The sequence below is a fragment of the Temnothorax longispinosus genome, chromosome 11 (genome assembly GCF_030848805.1).
Source record: "Temnothorax longispinosus isolate EJ_2023e chromosome 11, Tlon_JGU_v1, whole genome shotgun sequence".
NCBI lineage: Eukaryota > Metazoa > Arthropoda > Insecta > Hymenoptera > Formicidae > Temnothorax > Temnothorax longispinosus.
The window spans coordinates 17784304-17805058 of NC_092368.1; the positions used below are offsets into that span (position 1 = coordinate 17784304).

A 20755-nucleotide genomic window follows, 5' to 3' on the forward strand; every position below is an offset into this window, starting at 1 on the left:
TTTTGTCAAAAGCTCGACAAGTACTAGATTCAAAGAACGTTGCGCTCTTTGTTGTCTGTTAAATATAAAATCGAACAGACGGACGCGCCGTCAAGGGTCAAGTTTAAATACGCGACCTTAACTCATTAACGCGATTATCAGTGGGTTGCTAATTTCGTCGTGACGCTTCGTCGTTGCAGCACTCGTTCTCATCTCATCGGCTGGCCCTGGTCCAGAGCTTGCGCGCAAGCCGCTAAGAAAATAATTCACAATCGCCGCTAAGGTCAGCCGTCAGCGGGCTTTTAAGTCAGTCGGTCAGTCGAGCCTCGCGATTGATCGGCCGTCGATCGGGATTACCATTATTTGTCATCAGGAAAAGAGAATTAAAAGAGACGAGAGATGCCAGATGCGAAGAAAAGAGTATGCATCGTCGGCAGCGGCAATTGGTAATTTTCCTTGTGCCAAGGCTAATTAATTAGGAATTAGTTGCGTGCGTTTTTCCCCGCTTTCTTCTTTTTCTCTCCTGTCTTGTATTGATTCATTGGACTGCATGTGTCTAATATTTGTTGGAGTGCTTCCATTCAGAGATGAAAGCTATATATCTTCTTCAGGTAAGTTTATATAATCGTAAACTAGTGTTAAATAATCGCTAGAAAATAAATTTATAGTAAAAGAAAAATTCGGAAGAGCCTTTTGATACTTAATGTCGAAAAATTATCAATAAATTATAAACTAATTAATATTCAATGAAATTGCAGTGTTAATTAATATAATACTAAAGATTGAATGAGTAATAATCACATATTATAACAATATAAAATATTTTTTTGTAAAAGTTTTTTAAATTATTTTTGTAATGATAAAATAATATTTTATTATTAAAAAAGGCCTATATGTATAGATATTCGTTTTTTATATCGTAATAAAAAGTAAAAAAAAATATATTTTACCTTAAGGTTGAAACCAATTTTGAAAATCAATGATAGGCTAAACTACAATTTCATTTGATTTAGTTTGCGGTGATAAACGCGTCGCAATGCAATTGTGTTGTCGGCTTTGACGGCCGATTGTTCCAAAATTAACTCGGCGCATCATCATGTAATTTTGAAGGCTCATAATATGCAACTGCATCAATTTAATAAAGCAAATTTGCGATTATATGTATATCTATAGTTAATTTCAAATTTTTTACCATAGTTAATAACCATAAAAGTATATATATAAAATACATAATTATATAAATATATAAAATATGTGAAATATGAATGAGTATATATAATTATTTATTGTATATGTATTAATTTAGTTTTTAGTTCATTCGATCATGTCCATTTAGTATATTTTTATATAATATTGTGTTATATATTATATATTATTTATTTATTATTATTAACCGACATATTAATTGAAAGCAACATATTATTTGTGCAAAGAATCTTTTTATGACATGCGATAAATCGTTCCAGGGGCTCGGCGATCGCGAAGATCGTCGGGGCGAATGTCATGAAGTACAACAACATATTTGAGACTCGAGTGACAATGTACGTATACGAGGAGATCATCAACAACGAAAAATTGACCAACATAATCAACACCATCCACGAGAACGTTAAATATCTGCCCGGTCACAAAATTCCAGAAAATGTGGCAAGTATCTCGAATATTATTATCCTTTTTATTTACAATCGATGTTCGATATCAATTGCAAAATCAGCAATTTTTTTTAAATAAATATATTTACGGGCATAATTAATAATTCGTCGTAGTTGCCGAGTAAAATTTTTATTAGAGAAAAGTTTGTCGTACTACAATCTTCTTCCAAAAGCATAGACTTGCTTTAAGGCGCTGAACTAAAGCTATTCGGATGAAGCGAGTAGAAACATGTAGCAAAAACGTTTTTATAATTAGTAATTAGTGGTAGTGCGGACGTAGACCTTTCCGGACGGCATGGATACGCGGTCGACTCCTTCTGGGAACAGTTTCGGGATATCCTCCTCTTTCACTGTCGGCAGGATCATCACTTTCTCACCGGGCTGCAATAGCATTCGCATAATTAAATCAGAAAAAAAATCCATCATTTCGCAGTCGTTATTGAATTAAGTTAATGTAATTTGTCGTCACAATTGAAGATAGATACTATCGCAAACGGCACGCAACGAAAGGGAAAGATGAGACTCACCACCCAGTTGGCGGGAGTTGCTATTTCCGGCCTTCTGTCGACGAGCTGCAGCGAATCGATCACACGCAATATTTCGCTGAAACGATAATAACATTGATTAATATAACGAACTTAAATAGCACATGCTCGATACATGAGCGCAAAATGTTTGAACCGTATCAGATGCGCAGCATTCAATCAACTTACTCGACATTACGCCCAGTGGAGGTCGGATATTGCATGGAAAGTCGCAGGCGATGATCCGGACTGACGATGTACAGTGATCGAACGGTCTGAGCGGTTTCCGGATCGTCCTTGCTCTGCTCGTCGATCATGTCCAGTTGCACGGCGAGCTTGCGGTCGGGATCAGCGATTATGGGATACGGGAAAGCGCCGGGAATGTCTTTGCAGTACGACTTGATGTCCTGCGACGATGAAAATTAGGAATTACATTTAAAAAATCGATTACAAACAAGACTAACCAGAATTAGTTCGAAAATTGTGTAAAAAAAAAGAAATAGAAGTGCGTAAGAATTTTGAAGATGAACGAATGACATCGAATGTAGGATATTAAATGATGCCTACATTAACCCAGTCCACGTGGTCCTTGAGCTTGTCGACGGAATGAGCCAGCAACTTGGTGTTACGCTTTTCGAAGAACGGCTGATGCACCGCAATGCGACCCAGTTCGGTGGTGCACACGGGGGTAAAGTCCGCAGGGTGAGAGAATATGACCACCCATCTGCAAAGAATAAACGTCAATCAGATCAGATATATTAAAAAATTGATTATAAAAGTTTTAAATTATATGATAATTACATACATTAAATATCAAGTTATAATTTTATATTTTAATGTATATAATTATATAAAAAATATATAACTTACAATTAACACTGTAGTGTTATATGTCTATATATAAATTGCACATATTTTATATATATCTATATAATATTCTCTTAAATTAAAATATAATTAAAAATATATTTAAAAAACACATTTATGACATAAACAAAACATTAAATTTATTTTTTTAAAACTCCAAAATTGATTCAAATATGATATAAAAGCAAAATTTGATTGAAATTAATTCTACATGATTTCAATACCAAAATTTTGGGCGATATCAGTCAAGTGCGTGAATTCCCGTTGACACGTGTCGTAATCGCTCCTGTTACGGCACTTATCAGAAATACAATGATATAACCGGTCACAAGATTACTCTGATTCAAAGTGCGACACTTTCAACTGCGAGCACTTAATATAGTCGAGCGCTCGCTTTGGTATCGTGCCAAGGGTAGACCCCGTTGTTGCAATATACATTTATTTCAGCTCACGGTCGTCCTTCGACTCTTCAATGCGAGTTGTCGGACGAAGGTTTGCAATTCATGCGCGTCACGCTTACAATAATTCATTATTTACGACCAAATTATTTGCGACGACGGCCGTTTACAGCCACCGGCTGAAATACGCGGCTGCAGGGCGATATAAAATTTGATCTGTCGCTCGAGCACTCTAAAAAATTCAGAACTCAAAATCTCTCATAAAAGTCTGGGCGCCAGGTGCGGATAAGGTCGCACCACCTTTTTACTCTAACTGTAAAAGTCTCATAATCCGCTCTGAACGACTACCACGGCTGCTCAATTTTCTTCGGTAGAGGATCGTAGTTCAGACGAAAACCAGGAAAATTTGATCTTGGGCGAAACACATAAAAGCGAAATAATAGTATATTGATCAGCCCGTGGCGTATTTACCGTGACAACCGTTCCGCAAGAATAATATCGAATATACTTTCCCTTAAGTGTACCATAACGTAATACGTAATTACTCCTCTTCTTTATAGCCATTCTAAAAAATTATTAGCTCACTATGTTATTACGCAAATAATCTCATTCATTTAATCTAGCGATCGTATTGATATGTAAAGGGATAAAATCTTGATAACAAAATTGTTTGTACAAAATTATTGGTAAGTCTCTTACGTAACAATCGAATAATTCACATATAAATAAATTTCGTTGTCATCAATAAGTAATATATAAAATTATATAATTTGTTATGCTTGAAAAATATATCTTCCTTCTCATCTCAAAAGTAATTAATTGTAAATTAATAGCCGTTTGGTTTCCATTAGCCATGATGTAAGAGTTGTCGCCAACAGGTTGTTATCTTCAACAACCTGTCGCTGATGTTTGCCACGATGGAGAGGCTCTATTCTTGGACCGCGCACTTTGCTGCAGACCGCATAATACGCAATAGACAAATGCAAATTCAACTGTTTACTATTCGCATCGGTTCTAACATGATTCCACCTCGCAATCACCATTTACCGAACATGTTTACCGGCGAATTATAATGAAAAAACAAACCGGATAAGATCGCTCGTGCAATTGGTTTTGCAATGTCGCGTTATCTCGCACTTTCTTACCATATTTTGCTATATTTAGCGAACATTTACATTGAACTTGACTCCACATAACGAAAGCAACGAGTTCATGACTTGCGATAAAATTTTGCAGGAGGGGACTTTTGTGTTCTTCCTCCGCTGTAGATACTTTCAATACGGTATACATGTCTTGAGAGATATCGAAAATTAAAAAAAATTGAAAAGAGAATACGAGATAAGATTAACGTAAATGGATGGGGTCATATATAACATATGTCGCTTCTTACGAATTAATGTAGTTATTATTTAAACATATTAAATGAATATATATAATATTTAAATAAAATGTTATTGACAGACGGCCAATTTTCGAGCAATCAAATAAGGATGTTAAAGAATAGATTAAACCAAACTTGTAACTTTTAAATTTTTAATAAACAAGTTTGCTTTAATCTATTTTTTAAAATCCTTATTTGATTACTCGAAAATTAGCCATTTGTCACTTTTATTAGCTGATGCTGCTTTTATCGAGCGTAATATAATTCCTTTTATTAAAATATTATTATATATGTAATATGTAATATTATATAATAATGACTCACGAATTGCCCTGCCAGTCGTAAAAATCGATGGGACCCTGCGTGGTGTCGGCCTTAAAATTCGGTACGAGAGTGTTAAGCCTCATTATTGCTCGTCCTTGAACGTTTTATGGAAGAATTACTCGAATCACAATCCCGTCTGTCTTGATGGAAGGCTTGCCGAGCACTGATGAGTGGAGAGCCGATCTGGGCGAGCTATAACGTTATCCGCACGCTTGTCCATGCGCTTTATATACGGCGTTTCTATATGATGCAAACGTTAAATCATGCAACACGTCCCATCAGATATCGTATCTCCATATCCGATCTTGCTGATACGCCGGATGTTTGGATGAGCAGACATTATAATTCTTCGATATCGATATCGGATGAGATTGACTATTATCTCTATATCTGTTATTTAAAAAAATAGAGACACTCCGAGAAACAAACCTATCAAAAGTAATCGTAATGATAATGTATTATTAGATGATTATTAGATGAGCATCATAATTATCATCCGATATCGATATCTGAATTCATGCAATCTTTAACCGTAATGGTGAAATAAGCTTTTTGATTTCAAGCTAGCTATAGTCAGTTGAAATGACAAATCAATCTTTTCATTTTCTTGCAAATTTTCATATTGTGTGTGTATACATATATCTAGATAATTATGTATATATAAAATAAAATTTATATATATTATATTATATATATATATATATATATATATATATATATAGTCGCGTGCCATAAATTCTGTTCCTGAGAAAAGCGAACTTACTTTATCGTAACTAAAATAAAAAGCAATATGAAATGTATACCTATTTTGTTGAATTGACCAATTATAATATAAAAGTAATCATAATCGTAACTTATTTAAAATGTCTATCTTTTGTCTTCGTAAATTTTTTCAAACGATCGGGCTTCAAACCCTCCTCATAGCATGCAATATCTCAATGAATATCGACGCTGTCCCTTTACCATATCAATTTTGAGAATCTCGATATTTCAATGAGATTTAAAATATGCCTTTTTCCTAAAATCTTTTTAGACAAATTTATCTGAAAATAATAATTTATTCCCCACTTTCTTCATGTTTATTTAAAAGAATAATTGTTCGATTTATATATTCGCTGCGAGTTTCTCCGCTCAAAAGAACAACAAGATTATGTAAAAGAAATAAATAGTGGGGTATAACATCTACGGAGTACAACAAACTCCAATACTTCTTGACAGCATATAGAGATGAGATATGTATTCCAACTTTTGTCTAATCTCTTCACAATCTATCCAATTATTTTAAAAAGAGACAAATTTAGAAATGCAGGTAATTTAATCTCTGTAAAATTTTCTCGATACTCTTTCAGGTCGCCGTGCCTGACGTTGCGGAGGCAGCGAAAGATGCCGACATCCTCATCTTCGTTATACCACATCAGTTTATTCGCACCCTGTGCTCGACGCTGCTGGACAACATAAAACCAACTGCAGTCGGCCTTTCTCTCATTAAGGTACGTTTCAAATAGCACTTCGTCTTTATTCCAACGCATTAGATTAAGTTGGCGAGTTTGAATTGAAGGGTTTTGGTCGAGGTGAAGGAAACAGTATCGAGTTGATCTCCAAGATCATCGAAAAGAACTTGAGGATACAGTGCAACGTTCTGATGGGCGCCAATCTGGCCAATGAGGTCGCCGAAGAGAAATTCTGCGAAACTACGATCGGTAAGTATTTTCGTAACTTTGCATTCAAGAATACACAGCGCGGATTTCCTGGATTCTCTATTTTTACTTTATTCGAATTTACGCAGTAAATTTTACAACGCTACCCTGGTGAAAGATTTTCTTATAATTCTTCACATAATTTTTCAGAATTTCTGTATAAATGTTGTAACTTTTTACAAAGTTTCTTAGATTTTTTATACAAATTGAAAGACTTTAGAAAATGCTGAGAAAGTCTACATCTTTTTTAGAATTCCTTATATATTTGAAATATCTTTTATTCTATAATTTCCAAAGAAAACTTATAAGATATAAAGAAATGTGAGGTATTTTTTTTTAATTTTCATAAATCTAAAATATAAAAAATTCTTAAAAACATTATGAGAATTTCTTGCACCAGAGTACCCCCCACCTATCGTTTGAAGACTATGAAACAGTCAGACACATGAACTAATAGGGTGCAAGGACAAACGACTGGCACCGGTGCTGAGAGACCTCATCCAGACTCCAAACTTCCGAGTGGTCGTCGTGGAGGATTGCGAGACCGTGGAAGTGTGCGGGGCTCTGAAAGCAAGTAGATCACTTTCAAAGGAAATCCTATGTGTGAATTACCTTACTGACACCGCATATACTTCAATCGTACTTGTATTTTCTCAATGCTGTTTTGTTATTGTACCCAAGTCCTAGATGACTGATGCACTTCCATCACTTTTTACTTCATTTCGCTCATGGGTTTGATTATGTTTCGATCACAGAACATCGTGGCGTGTGCAGCTGGTTTTGTGGATGGTCTCGGGCTGGGTGACAACACGAAGGCCGCGGTGATCCGATTAGGACTGATGGAGATGATCAAGTTTGTCGACACCTTCTACAGCGGTTCCAAGCTCTCCACGTTCTTCGAGAGCTGCGGCGTCGCGGATCTGATTACCACTTGTTACGGAGGAAGAAATCGCAGAGTTTGCGAGCAATTTGTCAAGACTGGCAAGGTAAGAGGTTCTAAACGGGTCCTTGTGGATTTCTGTTCACCCGCGCAATTGACTTTAGCGATTAAAACTCACTTTCGCAAACTCGCTTCAATTTGGAGTAAAAATTTTTCAATTGGTATCCAAATTGATCTGGAAAGTTCGCATTACTGCGGTAATGGTGGAACAACTCGTATGTTAAGTAATGTGTAATATATCGTTGCAGACTATCAAAGTGTTGGAGGACGAGATGCTGTCCGGACAGAAGCTGCAAGGACCGGCAACAGCGGACGAGGTTCATGACATGCTGAAGGCGCGCAATCTGATGGACAAATTCCCACTATTTACCGCAGTGCATCGCATCTGCACCGATCAATTGCGACCGGCGGATCTCATCGACCAGATCCGCAGTCATCCTGAGCATGTGTAAGATCTCCACATAGAGTTCAGGGACCTTAGTTTCTGGTAGCGTTCGTTATAATCCCTTAACGAAGCTCATTACAGACGATCCAGCTTTTCCATATAATACACGTCTCCCTAGTATGGTTAATATAGAACAAATTCCGCAATACAAAGTCTTAAAAATGCCGATTAATTCAATACCGCATAATTTCATCCAATTAATAAATAAATGCTACTTTCACTGAATCCATTCCTTCAGGTTCGCTCCAAAGACTCTCTTCATGTACTGAGACCCCCTCCTCGCTAAATTCTCGAATAGAAATTGCGATAATCTACATTCTTCACATTCCTTACATCCTGTACACGTGAATAATTATGTAAGATATATAGGAAAGGTGAGACGTTCAAGGGTACCATAATTATAAATATGTGAAGCGATTTCTCCATATGTTTCAGAATGAAATTGGAGGAAGGAACCGCATAGTTCATGCAGAATGCATAAATTCAATGTGGAATGTAGAAACAGCCTGTGATATCGAGAATGAAAGGATTTAGCCAGCAAAGGCTTGTACATACTTAATTGGAACTCCTATTGTAATCTTATCGCTGTAAATAAAGATTACTTTAATTATAAAATTAAATAGTATTTTTCCATCAAGGCCACTAAACATGTATTTTTTATGCTCATACATTTATGATACACCTCTATATCCTATATAATACATTATTTACAAATAATACAATTTCAATTTTAAATAAGCAGATATTTACAATCTGACAGTAAATTATTTTCAATCACCTTTAATTGATTTTTATTCGCGAGAGGTATCGTTTGATATTTATCAATATCATAGATATTAGTCTTTACCGTCTTTAGTCTTTACTTTGCTTGATTTATTATCTTTTTGATTCTTATATGGCATATTATCTACCAAAACATCTGGAGTAATTCGCAGCGCTGAAATTAATTTAAATTCCCTTATTAATCAGATATAAAATTAGATATCGCGACTGATGTTTTGCCCATTATTTGGAATTCATGATTATTACCTACTCTCCCAGGTGCCGTTTCGAATGCCTGTATGACAGTCGTTCGTACTTCATGCTCGACTTCCTGCGCAAATTTATTTAACTGAAACAATAGTAATGCGATGCTTCTGTACAAGTTTTCTTTAGACTTAGATTATAAAGTCCCGCAACATTTCAATCACGTATTATCTATATATTTGAAACAAGAGATATACCTCTTCAATTGCCGCCTGGTTTGTGACATTTTTATACTTTCTGTACTCATTGTTTATCTTATCCCTCACAACTAAGGAACGATAGAATAAAATACTGTTAAAAATGCAAAATTCATCAAAATGTAGATTATTAACAAAGTGCAAAATATATTACCTTGCAATGCATATTCATCACCTTCGAATGTCTTTAATCTTGTTCTATGGAGTTGTTTGAAGACTCGTAGGACCTGAAAACAAATATTATCACGAAAGTAGATAAATAGCTAGAGAAATAAATGTAATGAGCAAAGCATGGTCTTATTACAAAGTTACAAATGCTACTTATTAAATATATATTTTCAAATATAGGTGAAATTACTGTTGCTTTTACACATTCTACATAAGTGGCACATTTCTAATTTTATTTAAAAAATAAAAGTTACATTTTTTGAATTTAAGTATGGTATTTATGATTGTTCTAAAAGAATAAAATTTCTCATTTATCAAATATATTTGCATACATCATCAATATGCATCATAATACGTATAAAGAATTCTTTATTTACTAAGGAATAACTGAACTTTTTATAGTTTACATATTTATTATATCTATATTTATGTTCTTAAATATTAAAGGGAGTAAAGTATTATCGCTGTTTTAATATTTATCATAAATATCATAAATATGAAAATAAATAATGTACGAATAACCTAAAAATGTTGGTAATAACCTTAAAACAATTACTATTATCTATATAATCTACAAATTAACTGAACAACAATTAACCTCTCGTCGAAGAGAGTCACCCATTTATGCAAATTCTTGCAATTATTGCCTGTTCTAACAATAATTTTTTTACTTATTGCATTAAAAAACTCGTTAAAGGCCGTATTACACTACGGATTATTGGATCGTCGGACGCGGTGTGAATCCTCCATTAGGCTGATATTTCACGTTTGTCGGGCGTACTGATTGGCTATAAGATAGAGGATTTCTAGAAACTCGAGAACTTCTCTATATCCCAGCAGCCAATTAAGGCCGGTATTCATAATCAGATCTTAAGCCCGTGGCACATAGAAAAACTTAAACAGTAAAACTCAAGCAGTAAGCAAATCAGCCAATCACAGTCAAGAACTTAGGCACGGCCCTAAGCGGTAGCGAATCCATACCGTTGATTTCTTACTGCTTAAGTTTTACTGCTTAAGTTTTTCTATGTGCCAAGGCCCTTATTTCAAGACCATCTTAAGTACGAAAGATGTTACGAACCAATCACACACAGCCGTATTAGCATCTTAAGACATTACTTAAGACAGTCTTGAAATAAGATCTGACTATAAATACGGACCATAATCGTAAGGCCGTAAGAAAATAGGCCAATCACAGTCGATTATTCTCCTTGAGCTCGAAGAATAATCGAGTGTGATTGGTCTATTTTCTTACGGCCTTATACGATTATGACTGAAACTTTTGTTTTTCGTGCGATGGCCTTTACTTTCTCGCGTTTATAGACCGGTATTCACAGTCGGTTCTTATATTTAAGACCATCTTAAGTACAATCTTAAGTCATTAATCAATCTTAATATCATTAACCAATCACAGAGCCGTATTAGCATCTTAAGATATTAAAGATCTGATTATGAATAACGGCCATAGTCGAGTCAGTTTTTAAAAAAGTGTCGTCGAAAATATACATATTGCTTATCTCGAACACACGTGTTCGTCCAAAATAAGTTTTTGTCACCAAATGCAAATTCTGTTTGTCCGCCCTTCCTTAATATTCCTGACGTCGCCGAGGTTTCTGATGATTTTATACCAGAATCTCTCCGCTTAAACCAAAACATCTTATAAACAGCTCAATTTCTTTTCTTATTTCTATTCTTATGCTAAATTCTCTTTATATTGCAGCGTTAAATAATATAAGAGAACCTTATTAATGTACCTATATATCTGCATCTGCAGATAATTATATATATTTGTGATATTTCCTGCGCAGAGTACACGGAGATTAAGATACGAAGCGCATATATATATATATACAGAGCAAGTACAAATCAAAAACTTTCTTAATTACTATATATAAATATTATTAAATCATTTAATATTCTTGGTATAAATATTATTTAATATCAAGCGCTTATAGGGCTGCTAGAATAAGTGCTACATAATTTGAAATAATTTGTTAAACCACACGTATCACATTTTGCACTTGTTTGAAACATACATTGTTTTTTAACATATTTTTTATGGCAATTTTTTTTATAACGTGATTTTCGGCATCGAAATATAAAATTACTTTTATCAATTGTTAACTAATTATCACACTTTGGACACTGCATTTCTTTATTTATTAAATAATGCTAAATGAAATAATTTATTAAATGTTTTTTATGTGAGTACATAATCGATCCCTAGAATTGACTACTGTACATAACATAATAAAGAAATGTAATTATACAGTAATAGAGAATGCAGTTTTGAAAACATGTTTCGTGACCACATGCGTATACCAAAGTACATGCCCTTCCCCCCCGCACCCCCCCCATATCCCCATGCACGGGTCGGTGTGCGTGGATGTACATGTTGTGGCGGAGGCGAGGGGGGGGGCTTTGCCCTCCGCATCCTCCCCCGATGCAGGGGGCGGTGTGGGTTAGGTTGAAGCGTAGGCAGGGGGGCTTCCCTCCTCCCCGCAACCCCCTAGGACACGCTTTCGGCGTGTGCCTATATCTTGTGGTGTGGATGAGGTTGAAGCGTGGGCAGGGGGGGCTTTGCCTCCCCGCATCCCCCTAGGACACGCCTTCGGCGTGTGCCTCGATCGAATGTCGCTTTAAATTCAAAGTGTGGATTCAAATTGCGAATTCGATCTGGGTACCATATCTATAATAGATGCATAAGTCTGAAGAATGAATAATAGATTATATAATATGTATATTAAAATGACCAATAAAAGTATTAGAAATATATCGATATCTCTATATGTTGCGTTCATGTCAACTATACATCACGTACCTGATTTGCGAATATGAAACTGATAAGAAAACAAAAACTCAATGTATCTTGATAAGAAAAAATATATTAAATTAAATTAAACGTATATCTCAAATACATAACATCTTACATATTACAATAAAAATAATTCACGTTTTTCTTCACATATTTGAGATCGTATTTCGATTACAACGGAAGTTCGCGTTCTCGTTTATACGTAAATTAAATAAAATGACACTGATGCGAACTCGAGATAATAAAATTATGAAAAAGTAGTAAATAAAAAAATTTGTCTCTTGTTATAAAAAACAATTTAAGATAACATATTTTGAAAATCCATAGATTGCGGAGATTTACAGTTGAAGTTGAAGGGTATGCGAAAACCATCAGCAGTTCTGTACGCTTTCCTATTCAGATCGATCGACCCGATGGACCCCTAAAATAATTTTGACAAAAAATTTTCGTTTCTTTTAAGTCCCGTCGTTTCCTTAATTTTGCACTTTTTCCTTTTTTTAGGTTCATCGACAGCGCAATTTTATAAAGAATAAGAAAATTTTTTTTATTTTTGTTTTAGGCGAGTACAACAGGCGCTATGACGCCCGCCGATTTACAACTCCGGCGACGAGACCGCGGCCTCGTACCTCCACATTAGTTTCTAACAACCTATTATTTTTTAACAAAAAATATTTTTTTTTATTTTTTGAAATATATAATAAAATACCCTAAAAGTTTGAAAGTTGTCGGAAATTTCCGACAACTTGATGAACATTGATCGTAACATGTCATTTTTGCGAGACTAATAATCTCTCTCGCGATTCAACCCAGGGTAGAACAAAAAGTCACAATAAAGTCAAAATGACATTAAAATGATGATAAAATAGTCAAACATATCGTCAGTCTACAGTCATTTTGACATTATTTTGATTCTATTGTGACTTGCTGTTCTATTTGGGAAGCAAATCGACTTGCTCGGGCCCGTAAGTACAGCGATCGTAATTTCGAACACGGACTTGCTGGTTGCGTCACTTTGCTCTTTAAACTAGTTGAACTGAATTCTTACAATAAAAATTTTAGCTCCAGATCACTATCGTACGAACGTCAAGCTTTAGACATTTATGGCCCGCGGGCTATCAACCGTCATCACGAATTTGTTTTCCGCATTTCTGACTGATCGAAGCAGTATATATATCTCATTTACGCCTGGTACTTTGGAAGAGAGACATCACCGCTCGTTGTGATATGACGCCGGACACCAATAATAATACCATCCAGCCCTTTTATTACTCCATGAGCGGCGATGGACAGAAATATGAGGTATATACACTTCTTATATATTTAAATTTTATCAGAAAGCGAAAGATGCGCGCGCTCGAGCGCGCGCTATTTATTTTTCACGTAATACATTATACATATTTAAAATACATACGTATTTTATTTTATGTTATACTCTCTGAACTCTCGATACACACAGTTCCTGGAATTTCGAAAAATTATTGGAAATTTGAAGAATTCTTAGAATATTAAGTGGCAGTCTCTTTGCATGATAATACCCTTCTGATATTTTGTCGATTTTAAATATTGAATTTAGATGACATTTAAAGGTAAAACTTATTGTTGCAGAAACTGTTGAAATCGATCAGATGTATTTTTCGATCTGGAAAACAGATAAGAGTGAAATTAGCAAAGGCCTTCAATTATACTGGCTAAAAATATCGGACGACAGGGTCCAAACGATTGACGATATAGTAATACATATGTTCCACAATTCGAGCATTCTGTAAGTTTATTTACGTTTTATGGCTTTCATATACAAAATAGGCTGCTTATGCATAGCATAAGGGCCTTATTGGCACATAAAAAATCTTTAAGCGGGGACCACACACTTTTGCATAACGCATAATGCGTATAAGGATAAGAAAATTGATTGGTCTATTTTCTTATGCATATGTGTATGGACCAATCAATTTTTTTATGCTTACGCATTATGAGTTATTATGCAGAAGTGTGTGCTCCCCGCTTTAAGCAGTAAAACTTAAGCAGTAAGAAATCAACAATATGGATTCGCTGTACCGCTTAGGGCCGTGCCTTAAGTTCTTGACTGTGATTGGCTGATTTGCTTACTGTTTGAGTTTTACTGATTAAGTTTTTTTTTATGTGCCACAGCCTTAAGACCGCTAAATCAATGAGCATTCATCATAAAGTCGTCATATTAATTTACATAAGATGCTCATTGATCTAGATGCATGGTCTTATGCATTTCATATGCAGATATGCCTTTTTGTGTGTGATAATTTATTGCTTCAGCATAATATTTTACTTTGCATACCTTTTTTTCACACGATTATCCGTAATACTAAATCTTGTCCTTTGTAATAATTACGACATCCCTTGAAAAAGAAAATTATTCAATATAGACATTAGGAATTCTGTACATTTTTTTTTTTAATATATCGATATATGAAAGTTTGTTACATGTGATGATTGTATATCAATTTAACTCACATTACTCTTCTTTTCTTCTAGCTAATATTCTAATTTTTTTTCCGTATTACCTTTATTTATACAATTTTTAAACATATATTTATATTAACGTGTTTGCATCACAAGTGTATTATTTTGATTTTAATTTATTAAAAATATAATGTATATGTTAAAAATCTTGAAAAGTGTATAATTCTTTAAAGTATAAAGTATAATCTGAATTTATATAAATTTATCTCTTTCTCAAGGTAATTGTAAAGTACAAATTCAAATATTTTAAAGTATTGTCCGTAATTATATTAATTTAGAACTCTCAATATAAATTCCTATAATTTTGTAAGAACTAATTATATGATTTTTTTTTGCAGGATTGATATGATATTCAAGATAATTACATTTTGCGAAAAGGCATGATTCCTGTTGCACATTCAGTTTATGGACCTTTAGTGGACATTAACATATTCCAAGAACATAAACAAGGTCAATCGAACACAGAAGCAACATTACGTATTGAACGCATAAAGCAAGTGATGGAGCAAAAGAACAGCAACTAGCATATATTAAACAAAAGCATAAAGAGAATATGAGTAGTATGAAAGAAAATCATTTAAAAGAAATTTACAGTTTAGAGTTGCAACATTTAAAAAAAATTCAAAGTTTGAAAATAGAAATAAATAGATTGGCGGTATCACCGTTTATTGTTACGGATTGACATAAACATATTGAGATGTCTGTAACAAAATCATTTCAGACACGATGGACGTTTTACCGTCGAAAATTGAGGAAAATTACTCCTTCTAAAATTAATCTTGCATCTTCAGTGTATGTAATTAAAATCGTAGTGTCGAATTATATTCAATTTGAGTCATTTTTAATTACTCCTGTAGGTCGCCACTGCTCCTACTCTCAATATGTCATTAAATTTAACTAAATCAATAGAGTTAAAATAATATTTCATTTATTTATTGTAAAATAGTACTATTTTAGGTTAAAATTTCGACACACATGATAGTTAAAAATAACAAAATATTATTTAACTCTTTAATATTTAACTTTATAGGGACTCTAATCAAAAGTAATGAAAAATTTTTCGTTGTTGATAACCATCTTCCAATCTTTGAAAAATTCTATCCCGGGGCTTAATGCCCCATGGCCTTATGCAGGCCTAACTCCACGTGGCGGGTTGAAGGGGACACCAGCCCCAACCCGCCACCCCTCGCATTAGGGGGTTTCTTGCGACGGACTCGCGGTTACCCCGCCCGCGCGCCCGTGCCCCCTGTTGTTGACCCTCCTTCAATATGTTCTAAATTCATTACAATGTAACACGCATTAGATCTAAAAATAGAATGCATATATAAAACAAACTTATATTATAAAATTATATTAGTTATATTATTACTTATAAATTAAGCATATAAAGATTAATAAGTTAAAATTGTATAAGTCTAATTTCTAGTTAAAGAGTTAAAATAATGTAAACAAAAATGAGTTCTAAGTACCGAGTATAAAATGAATTTCTTTTCTTATTCTTTTAATTTAGGAATGCAAAGAATTTTAATTAAACGCTTAATTTCATACATTCGCTCTTGTACACTATGCTCTCAAGTATCTCTCTCCGCAATGGAAGAAAGAGAGAAATAATTTAGTTTTCCCCGAAACATAAAACTGAATCTAATTAGGTACCTATATTTTGCTTGCGCAAATATTTTGCACATTCAAAACTTTACGTATACCAAAATTATTATATTATGCACATTTCTGTTCTAAATGTAGATATTCTTTCTTGCTTCTTTGACTAATTGAATCGCTAATTCAAAAACTGCTTGATTAAAAAAATATTGAAATACAATATTGCGAGAACAAACTTTATTATAAAAAATTTCTATTCAGTAACTATTTACTATTATTTATTGACACTTTTACTCTCACTTCTCTTTTCGCTAACAAAGTTAAACGCCACTTGTTACATCATTTTTCATTTTTTTTTTTAAGTGAATATATATCAAATGTATATATCAAATCATTTCAGCTATTATATGAATCAATGCCATCTACGAAGTAGAGACGTGGTGATGATTCCAATAAATACTTGATACTTATTCTCGAGAGAATAAGTCGCGAAAAAATGTTAAATTCTATATTCTTTACATTACGCTTTTAATATTTTAAATAAAATGCATATGTGCTGAAATTATATTAAAAGATTATAGTTATATCATTGCTTTCTAGTTGCACATATAAAATAACTAAATTGAGAAACCTGATGTTTATAATTAAAACGATAAGGCGATTTAAAAAAATAAAATATCCGCTTCTGCATCACGTTAACGGCAAGGACGCTTGCGTAACGCTTGCGTAATGAAAGAGAAGGAGAACGATTTATTTTCTTCGGTAAAATGCAAAATAAAGTATGACCATCAAGGTAAACTACTTTATTATATAAAACTCTTGAAAATTTCATATTACCGATAAGTCTATTTGCGCAGAAAGAGAAAAAAAGGAAGATAATTATTTATATCTCAAAACACAAAACAGATATAACGATCATAAGTACATCTATACATGTGTTAAAAAAGCAAGTACTTTTTGTTGATTTTAAAGTTTTGTAATGATGAAATGTCGAAGACGATTACAACTGCTCTCTGAATAAGCAGGAGAATGACGAATCCTCATTCACAGGGCAGTCGTGATCGTCTTCGATCAGCTTCTTCCAGCGTTCTATAAAAGTAAGTATTTACATTTGAAAGATACGGATATTACAATTAGATAAACAATTAACAAACTTTTAGTTAATGTATGACTTGTTGGAATTATTTCAATCTTAGAAGCAATGTGAGAAATTAATTTTCTCTTTGACACATATTTGCTTAATAAGTTACATTCTTTCATTATAAACGCGTTACATTTATTGCATTCTAATTTACCGCAATTACCTGTTAATACTTGAATTGTATGTACCATCAGTACCGTCATATTCGATGTTAGCTGGATTATCCTTCAAACGGTTCTGCATGTAGTGTTTTGAAACGATTATTTTATCGTCCTCATTCAAAAGCGAGTCGCGATTAATTCTCCTCGATCAGTTTCTTCCAGTATTCTGCAAAAATAAAGTATTTACTTTACATATATTGAATTATATATAATGTTGACGTCAATTTAGACACATATGAACAATTGACTATATAAACTATTGACAAACTTTTAGTTAATGTACGACTGCTCGGAATACTGCAATCTTAGATGAGAGAAGTTCATTTACTCTTCAACACATATATAGTTTAATAAGAAACGTCCCTTTCACTAAACGCGTTGTATTTATTACATTCTAATTTATCGCAATTACCTGTTAATTCTTGGATTGTACTATCAGTGCCGCCACATTCGACGGGCAAGATGTTGGCTGGAATATATATCCTTCAAACAGTTATGCACCGTACTGTCTGAGTGGACATTGAATCTCTGTTCTTTGAGAAGTTGAAGAATCCCCCGTTAATCTTCGAATATACAGCAAAAACTTTAAAATTTCTCATGATTAAAATTCTTGCAGTATATCGAAGATTAACGAGGCGTTAAACATGTTAATTAATGGATCCTCATGGGATAGTTCTGCCATAAACGAACCGAATTCTTTAACATGGAGGGACTGTGTTGACCAATGTGACCATTGGCCATAGATTTAAATAACATCACTGGCCAACATTTATACAGTTATATTATTTAAATCTATGAACAATGTGTAGCCATTATATGGATGCCGCGGGATAATATTTTATCGCCGTTTCTAGCGCCATCATTTCGACCTAAAAAGATTGTTCGTCGAGAAACAATGAATGCGAATTGAAAATATGTCATGGTGACGACATCCGACATAAATCGTTCGAGTATAAGTTTCATATATATTGACCTTAGCTTGTCTGATACTTGATGTCTTCTCGGGTCATATATGAGGCGTAGAAGAATAACTAATCTTCCTTGATCATCCGGATTCCGCAGTTAGTTATGGAAATTGACAATGTAATTGCTGTGCATGCATAATGATAGCATCACTCGCGTGAACTTTGTTCATAGTGTCTATAAATTATTTATGAGTTAATTCCAATCTTGATTGAGTTGTTGATGTTAGAATTTTTTACTTTACTTTTAATTGGCCTTTACAGAATATGTAATCCAAATAATTTAATCAACATATTTTACGTAATATGTTTACATTTACGTAAAATATGTTAATTAAATTATTTTGATTCTCTATTCTTTACGAATAAATTCGTTTATATAATTATTAAATTTCAATCTTTGTCAATCGATATTTATAGTGAATCGATATAGTGAAGCGATCTTTGTGGTGAAACTATTTACACTACAAAGTAACAATATAAATTGATAGCAGATGTAACAATTAATAACAAATAAGTTAATTTAATGTATATTATATTCTATATGTTTAATGGAATAAGTTATTGAAATTTGCTAATATTACATTGACGCGCGGATTTCGCTGCGGAATTAATAAGTTATAATTGAATTTCAACTAGCGATATTTCCACGCGCGCGTCACATATGGGACTGCTGTTTTTTATTGCGGAGAGATAAGACACTGGATCGAAGAGAAGGATGACTTATTGCGCGTTCTCTTCGATCCAGTGTCTGATCTCCGCAATAGAGTTCTCTCTATTCTTGTCGGTCTCGTTCAACTGTGTCGCTGCATATAAACTCCTCGTCGTTGGACAGCTTTTTCCAATCGTGATGCAACGATAGCGTCATGCATCCATGTTCCAATCGTGATGCATGACGCTATCGCTGCATCACAATTGGAAAAAACTCGCCATCACGACGATATACGCTGGTGATACGATGAACGCTGGTGAACGCCTCGCGGAGTCCCGTCACCGCGAAAAGACACTGCGTGTGTAATGTACAAGTCACAATGGCGCACTGTAATACTGTAACGAGCGACGCGCGATCAACAGGCAATATATAAACGCGAAAATGCGAAAAGGGGGTAGCGCTCAGCGGGAGAACAGTACGGTTGATAAAAGGAAGAACAGAGTGTGTGAAAAAAGGTGATAGGAAGGAGAAGGATGGAGGAGGAGGAGTGGAAGGCATGAAGAAGGTGGAAAAGAGGTGGAGGAAATGGAGGTCATGGTGGAAGTAACTGGTGTTACTTCCATCATGTATATATGTATATAAGATACATATATATATATAGATGTAGAGACGACGAGAGTAGACGTATTTTAATAAAAAATTTTCACATTTGGACTTTGCGTCGCAATATCTCCGCTCGTAGAGCACGTAGCGGAAAAATAAAAACACGTACCCCCCTCCCCCCAAATCGACCCCAAACTATCGATCAAGCCTACTTAGAACTTGATCCGTTTACTCGTTATTAAGATCTCAACATCTCGAGTACTCGCAACTCGTCGCGTCGCGTAAAAGAGTCATCACGGTCAGCCTCGCTCCGCGTGTACAACTTGGCGCGAAACACTACCGTGTCTCTTGATCAAATATCATTACCTGTTTCTTCTGTATTTGAATATTTACCTATAAATTATGAAATGCGACATATTTGAACTATTGTATACATGTGTGTGTGTCATAATAGATAGAAATTTTACCTGAACAGTCGTTCAATGAGAGCATTTCGTACGAGAATGCCGCGCGTCTCCAGGCTGCCAGCGAGGCTCGACCACTGGGACTTCATTATTCATATCTACTATTTCTTTATCATCGTCTTCTAAGTAATCATTTAAAATCAATGAGAGATTATGAAGAACAGCACATGCCACAACGATTGATGTAGACGTTATAACAATTTTGTAGTAAGCCCTTTTGACAGACAAGGAAATCTACGTTTCCAAATACCGAATGTCCTTTCGACA

At 34.3% G+C, this 20755-nt stretch overlaps 3 protein-coding genes across 9 annotated transcripts; 1 reads left to right on the forward strand and 2 right to left on the reverse strand.

The window, feature by feature from the left end:
- The first annotated feature begins 128 nt into the window (after nucleotides 1-128).
- On the forward strand, nucleotides 129-8827 carry LOC139821535 (glycerol-3-phosphate dehydrogenase [NAD(+)], cytoplasmic). 2 transcript variants are annotated; one of them, XM_071792627.1, is made up of 8 exons: nucleotides 129-425; nucleotides 1446-1626; nucleotides 6475-6615; nucleotides 6684-6825; nucleotides 7280-7392; nucleotides 7578-7808; nucleotides 8011-8210; nucleotides 8643-8827. In XM_071792627.1, the coding sequence occupies exons 1-8, from the start codon at nucleotides 379-381 to the stop codon at nucleotides 8668-8670; spliced, it is 1083 nt and encodes a 360-aa protein (XP_071648728.1). In that variant the 5' UTR covers nucleotides 129-378; the 3' UTR covers nucleotides 8671-8827. The 2 variants fall into 2 exon arrangements, with proteins under 2 accessions (XP_071648728.1, XP_071648729.1); XM_071792628.1 differs by lacking the exon at nucleotides 129-425 and adding an exon at nucleotides 450-590.
- Nucleotides 1745-5316, reverse strand: LOC139821537 (peroxiredoxin-like protein). The gene is made up of 5 exons (XM_071792637.1): nucleotides 5126-5316; nucleotides 2723-2879; nucleotides 2345-2562; nucleotides 2159-2234; nucleotides 1745-2012 (listed from the first exon to the last, which is right to left on the reverse strand). Exons 1-5 carry the CDS (start codon nucleotides 5206-5208, stop codon nucleotides 1884-1886), a joined length of 663 nt encoding a protein of 220 aa, XP_071648738.1. The 5' UTR covers nucleotides 5209-5316; the 3' UTR covers nucleotides 1745-1883.
- A 5-nt stretch (nucleotides 8828-8832) lies between the features above and the next one.
- On the reverse strand, nucleotides 8833-19693 carry LOC139821538 (complex III assembly factor LYRM7). 6 transcript variants are annotated; one of them, XR_011734279.1, is made up of 8 exons: nucleotides 18220-19693; nucleotides 17810-17973; nucleotides 15272-16211; nucleotides 10197-14782; nucleotides 9585-9657; nucleotides 9431-9524; nucleotides 9241-9318; nucleotides 8833-9144 (listed from the first exon to the last, which is right to left on the reverse strand). XR_011734279.1 is itself a non-coding variant. In XM_071792638.1 (5 exons), exons 1-5 carry the CDS (start codon nucleotides 10218-10220, stop codon nucleotides 9044-9046), a joined length of 351 nt encoding a protein of 116 aa, XP_071648739.1. In that variant the 5' UTR covers nucleotides 10221-10466; the 3' UTR covers nucleotides 8833-9043. The 6 variants fall into 6 exon arrangements, 1 of the variants encoding a protein (XP_071648739.1); XR_011734277.1 differs by having other exon boundaries at nucleotides 9431-9501; nucleotides 10141-14782; XR_011734278.1 differs by having other exon boundaries at nucleotides 10141-14782.
- Nucleotides 19694-20755: the final 1062 nt, after the last annotated feature.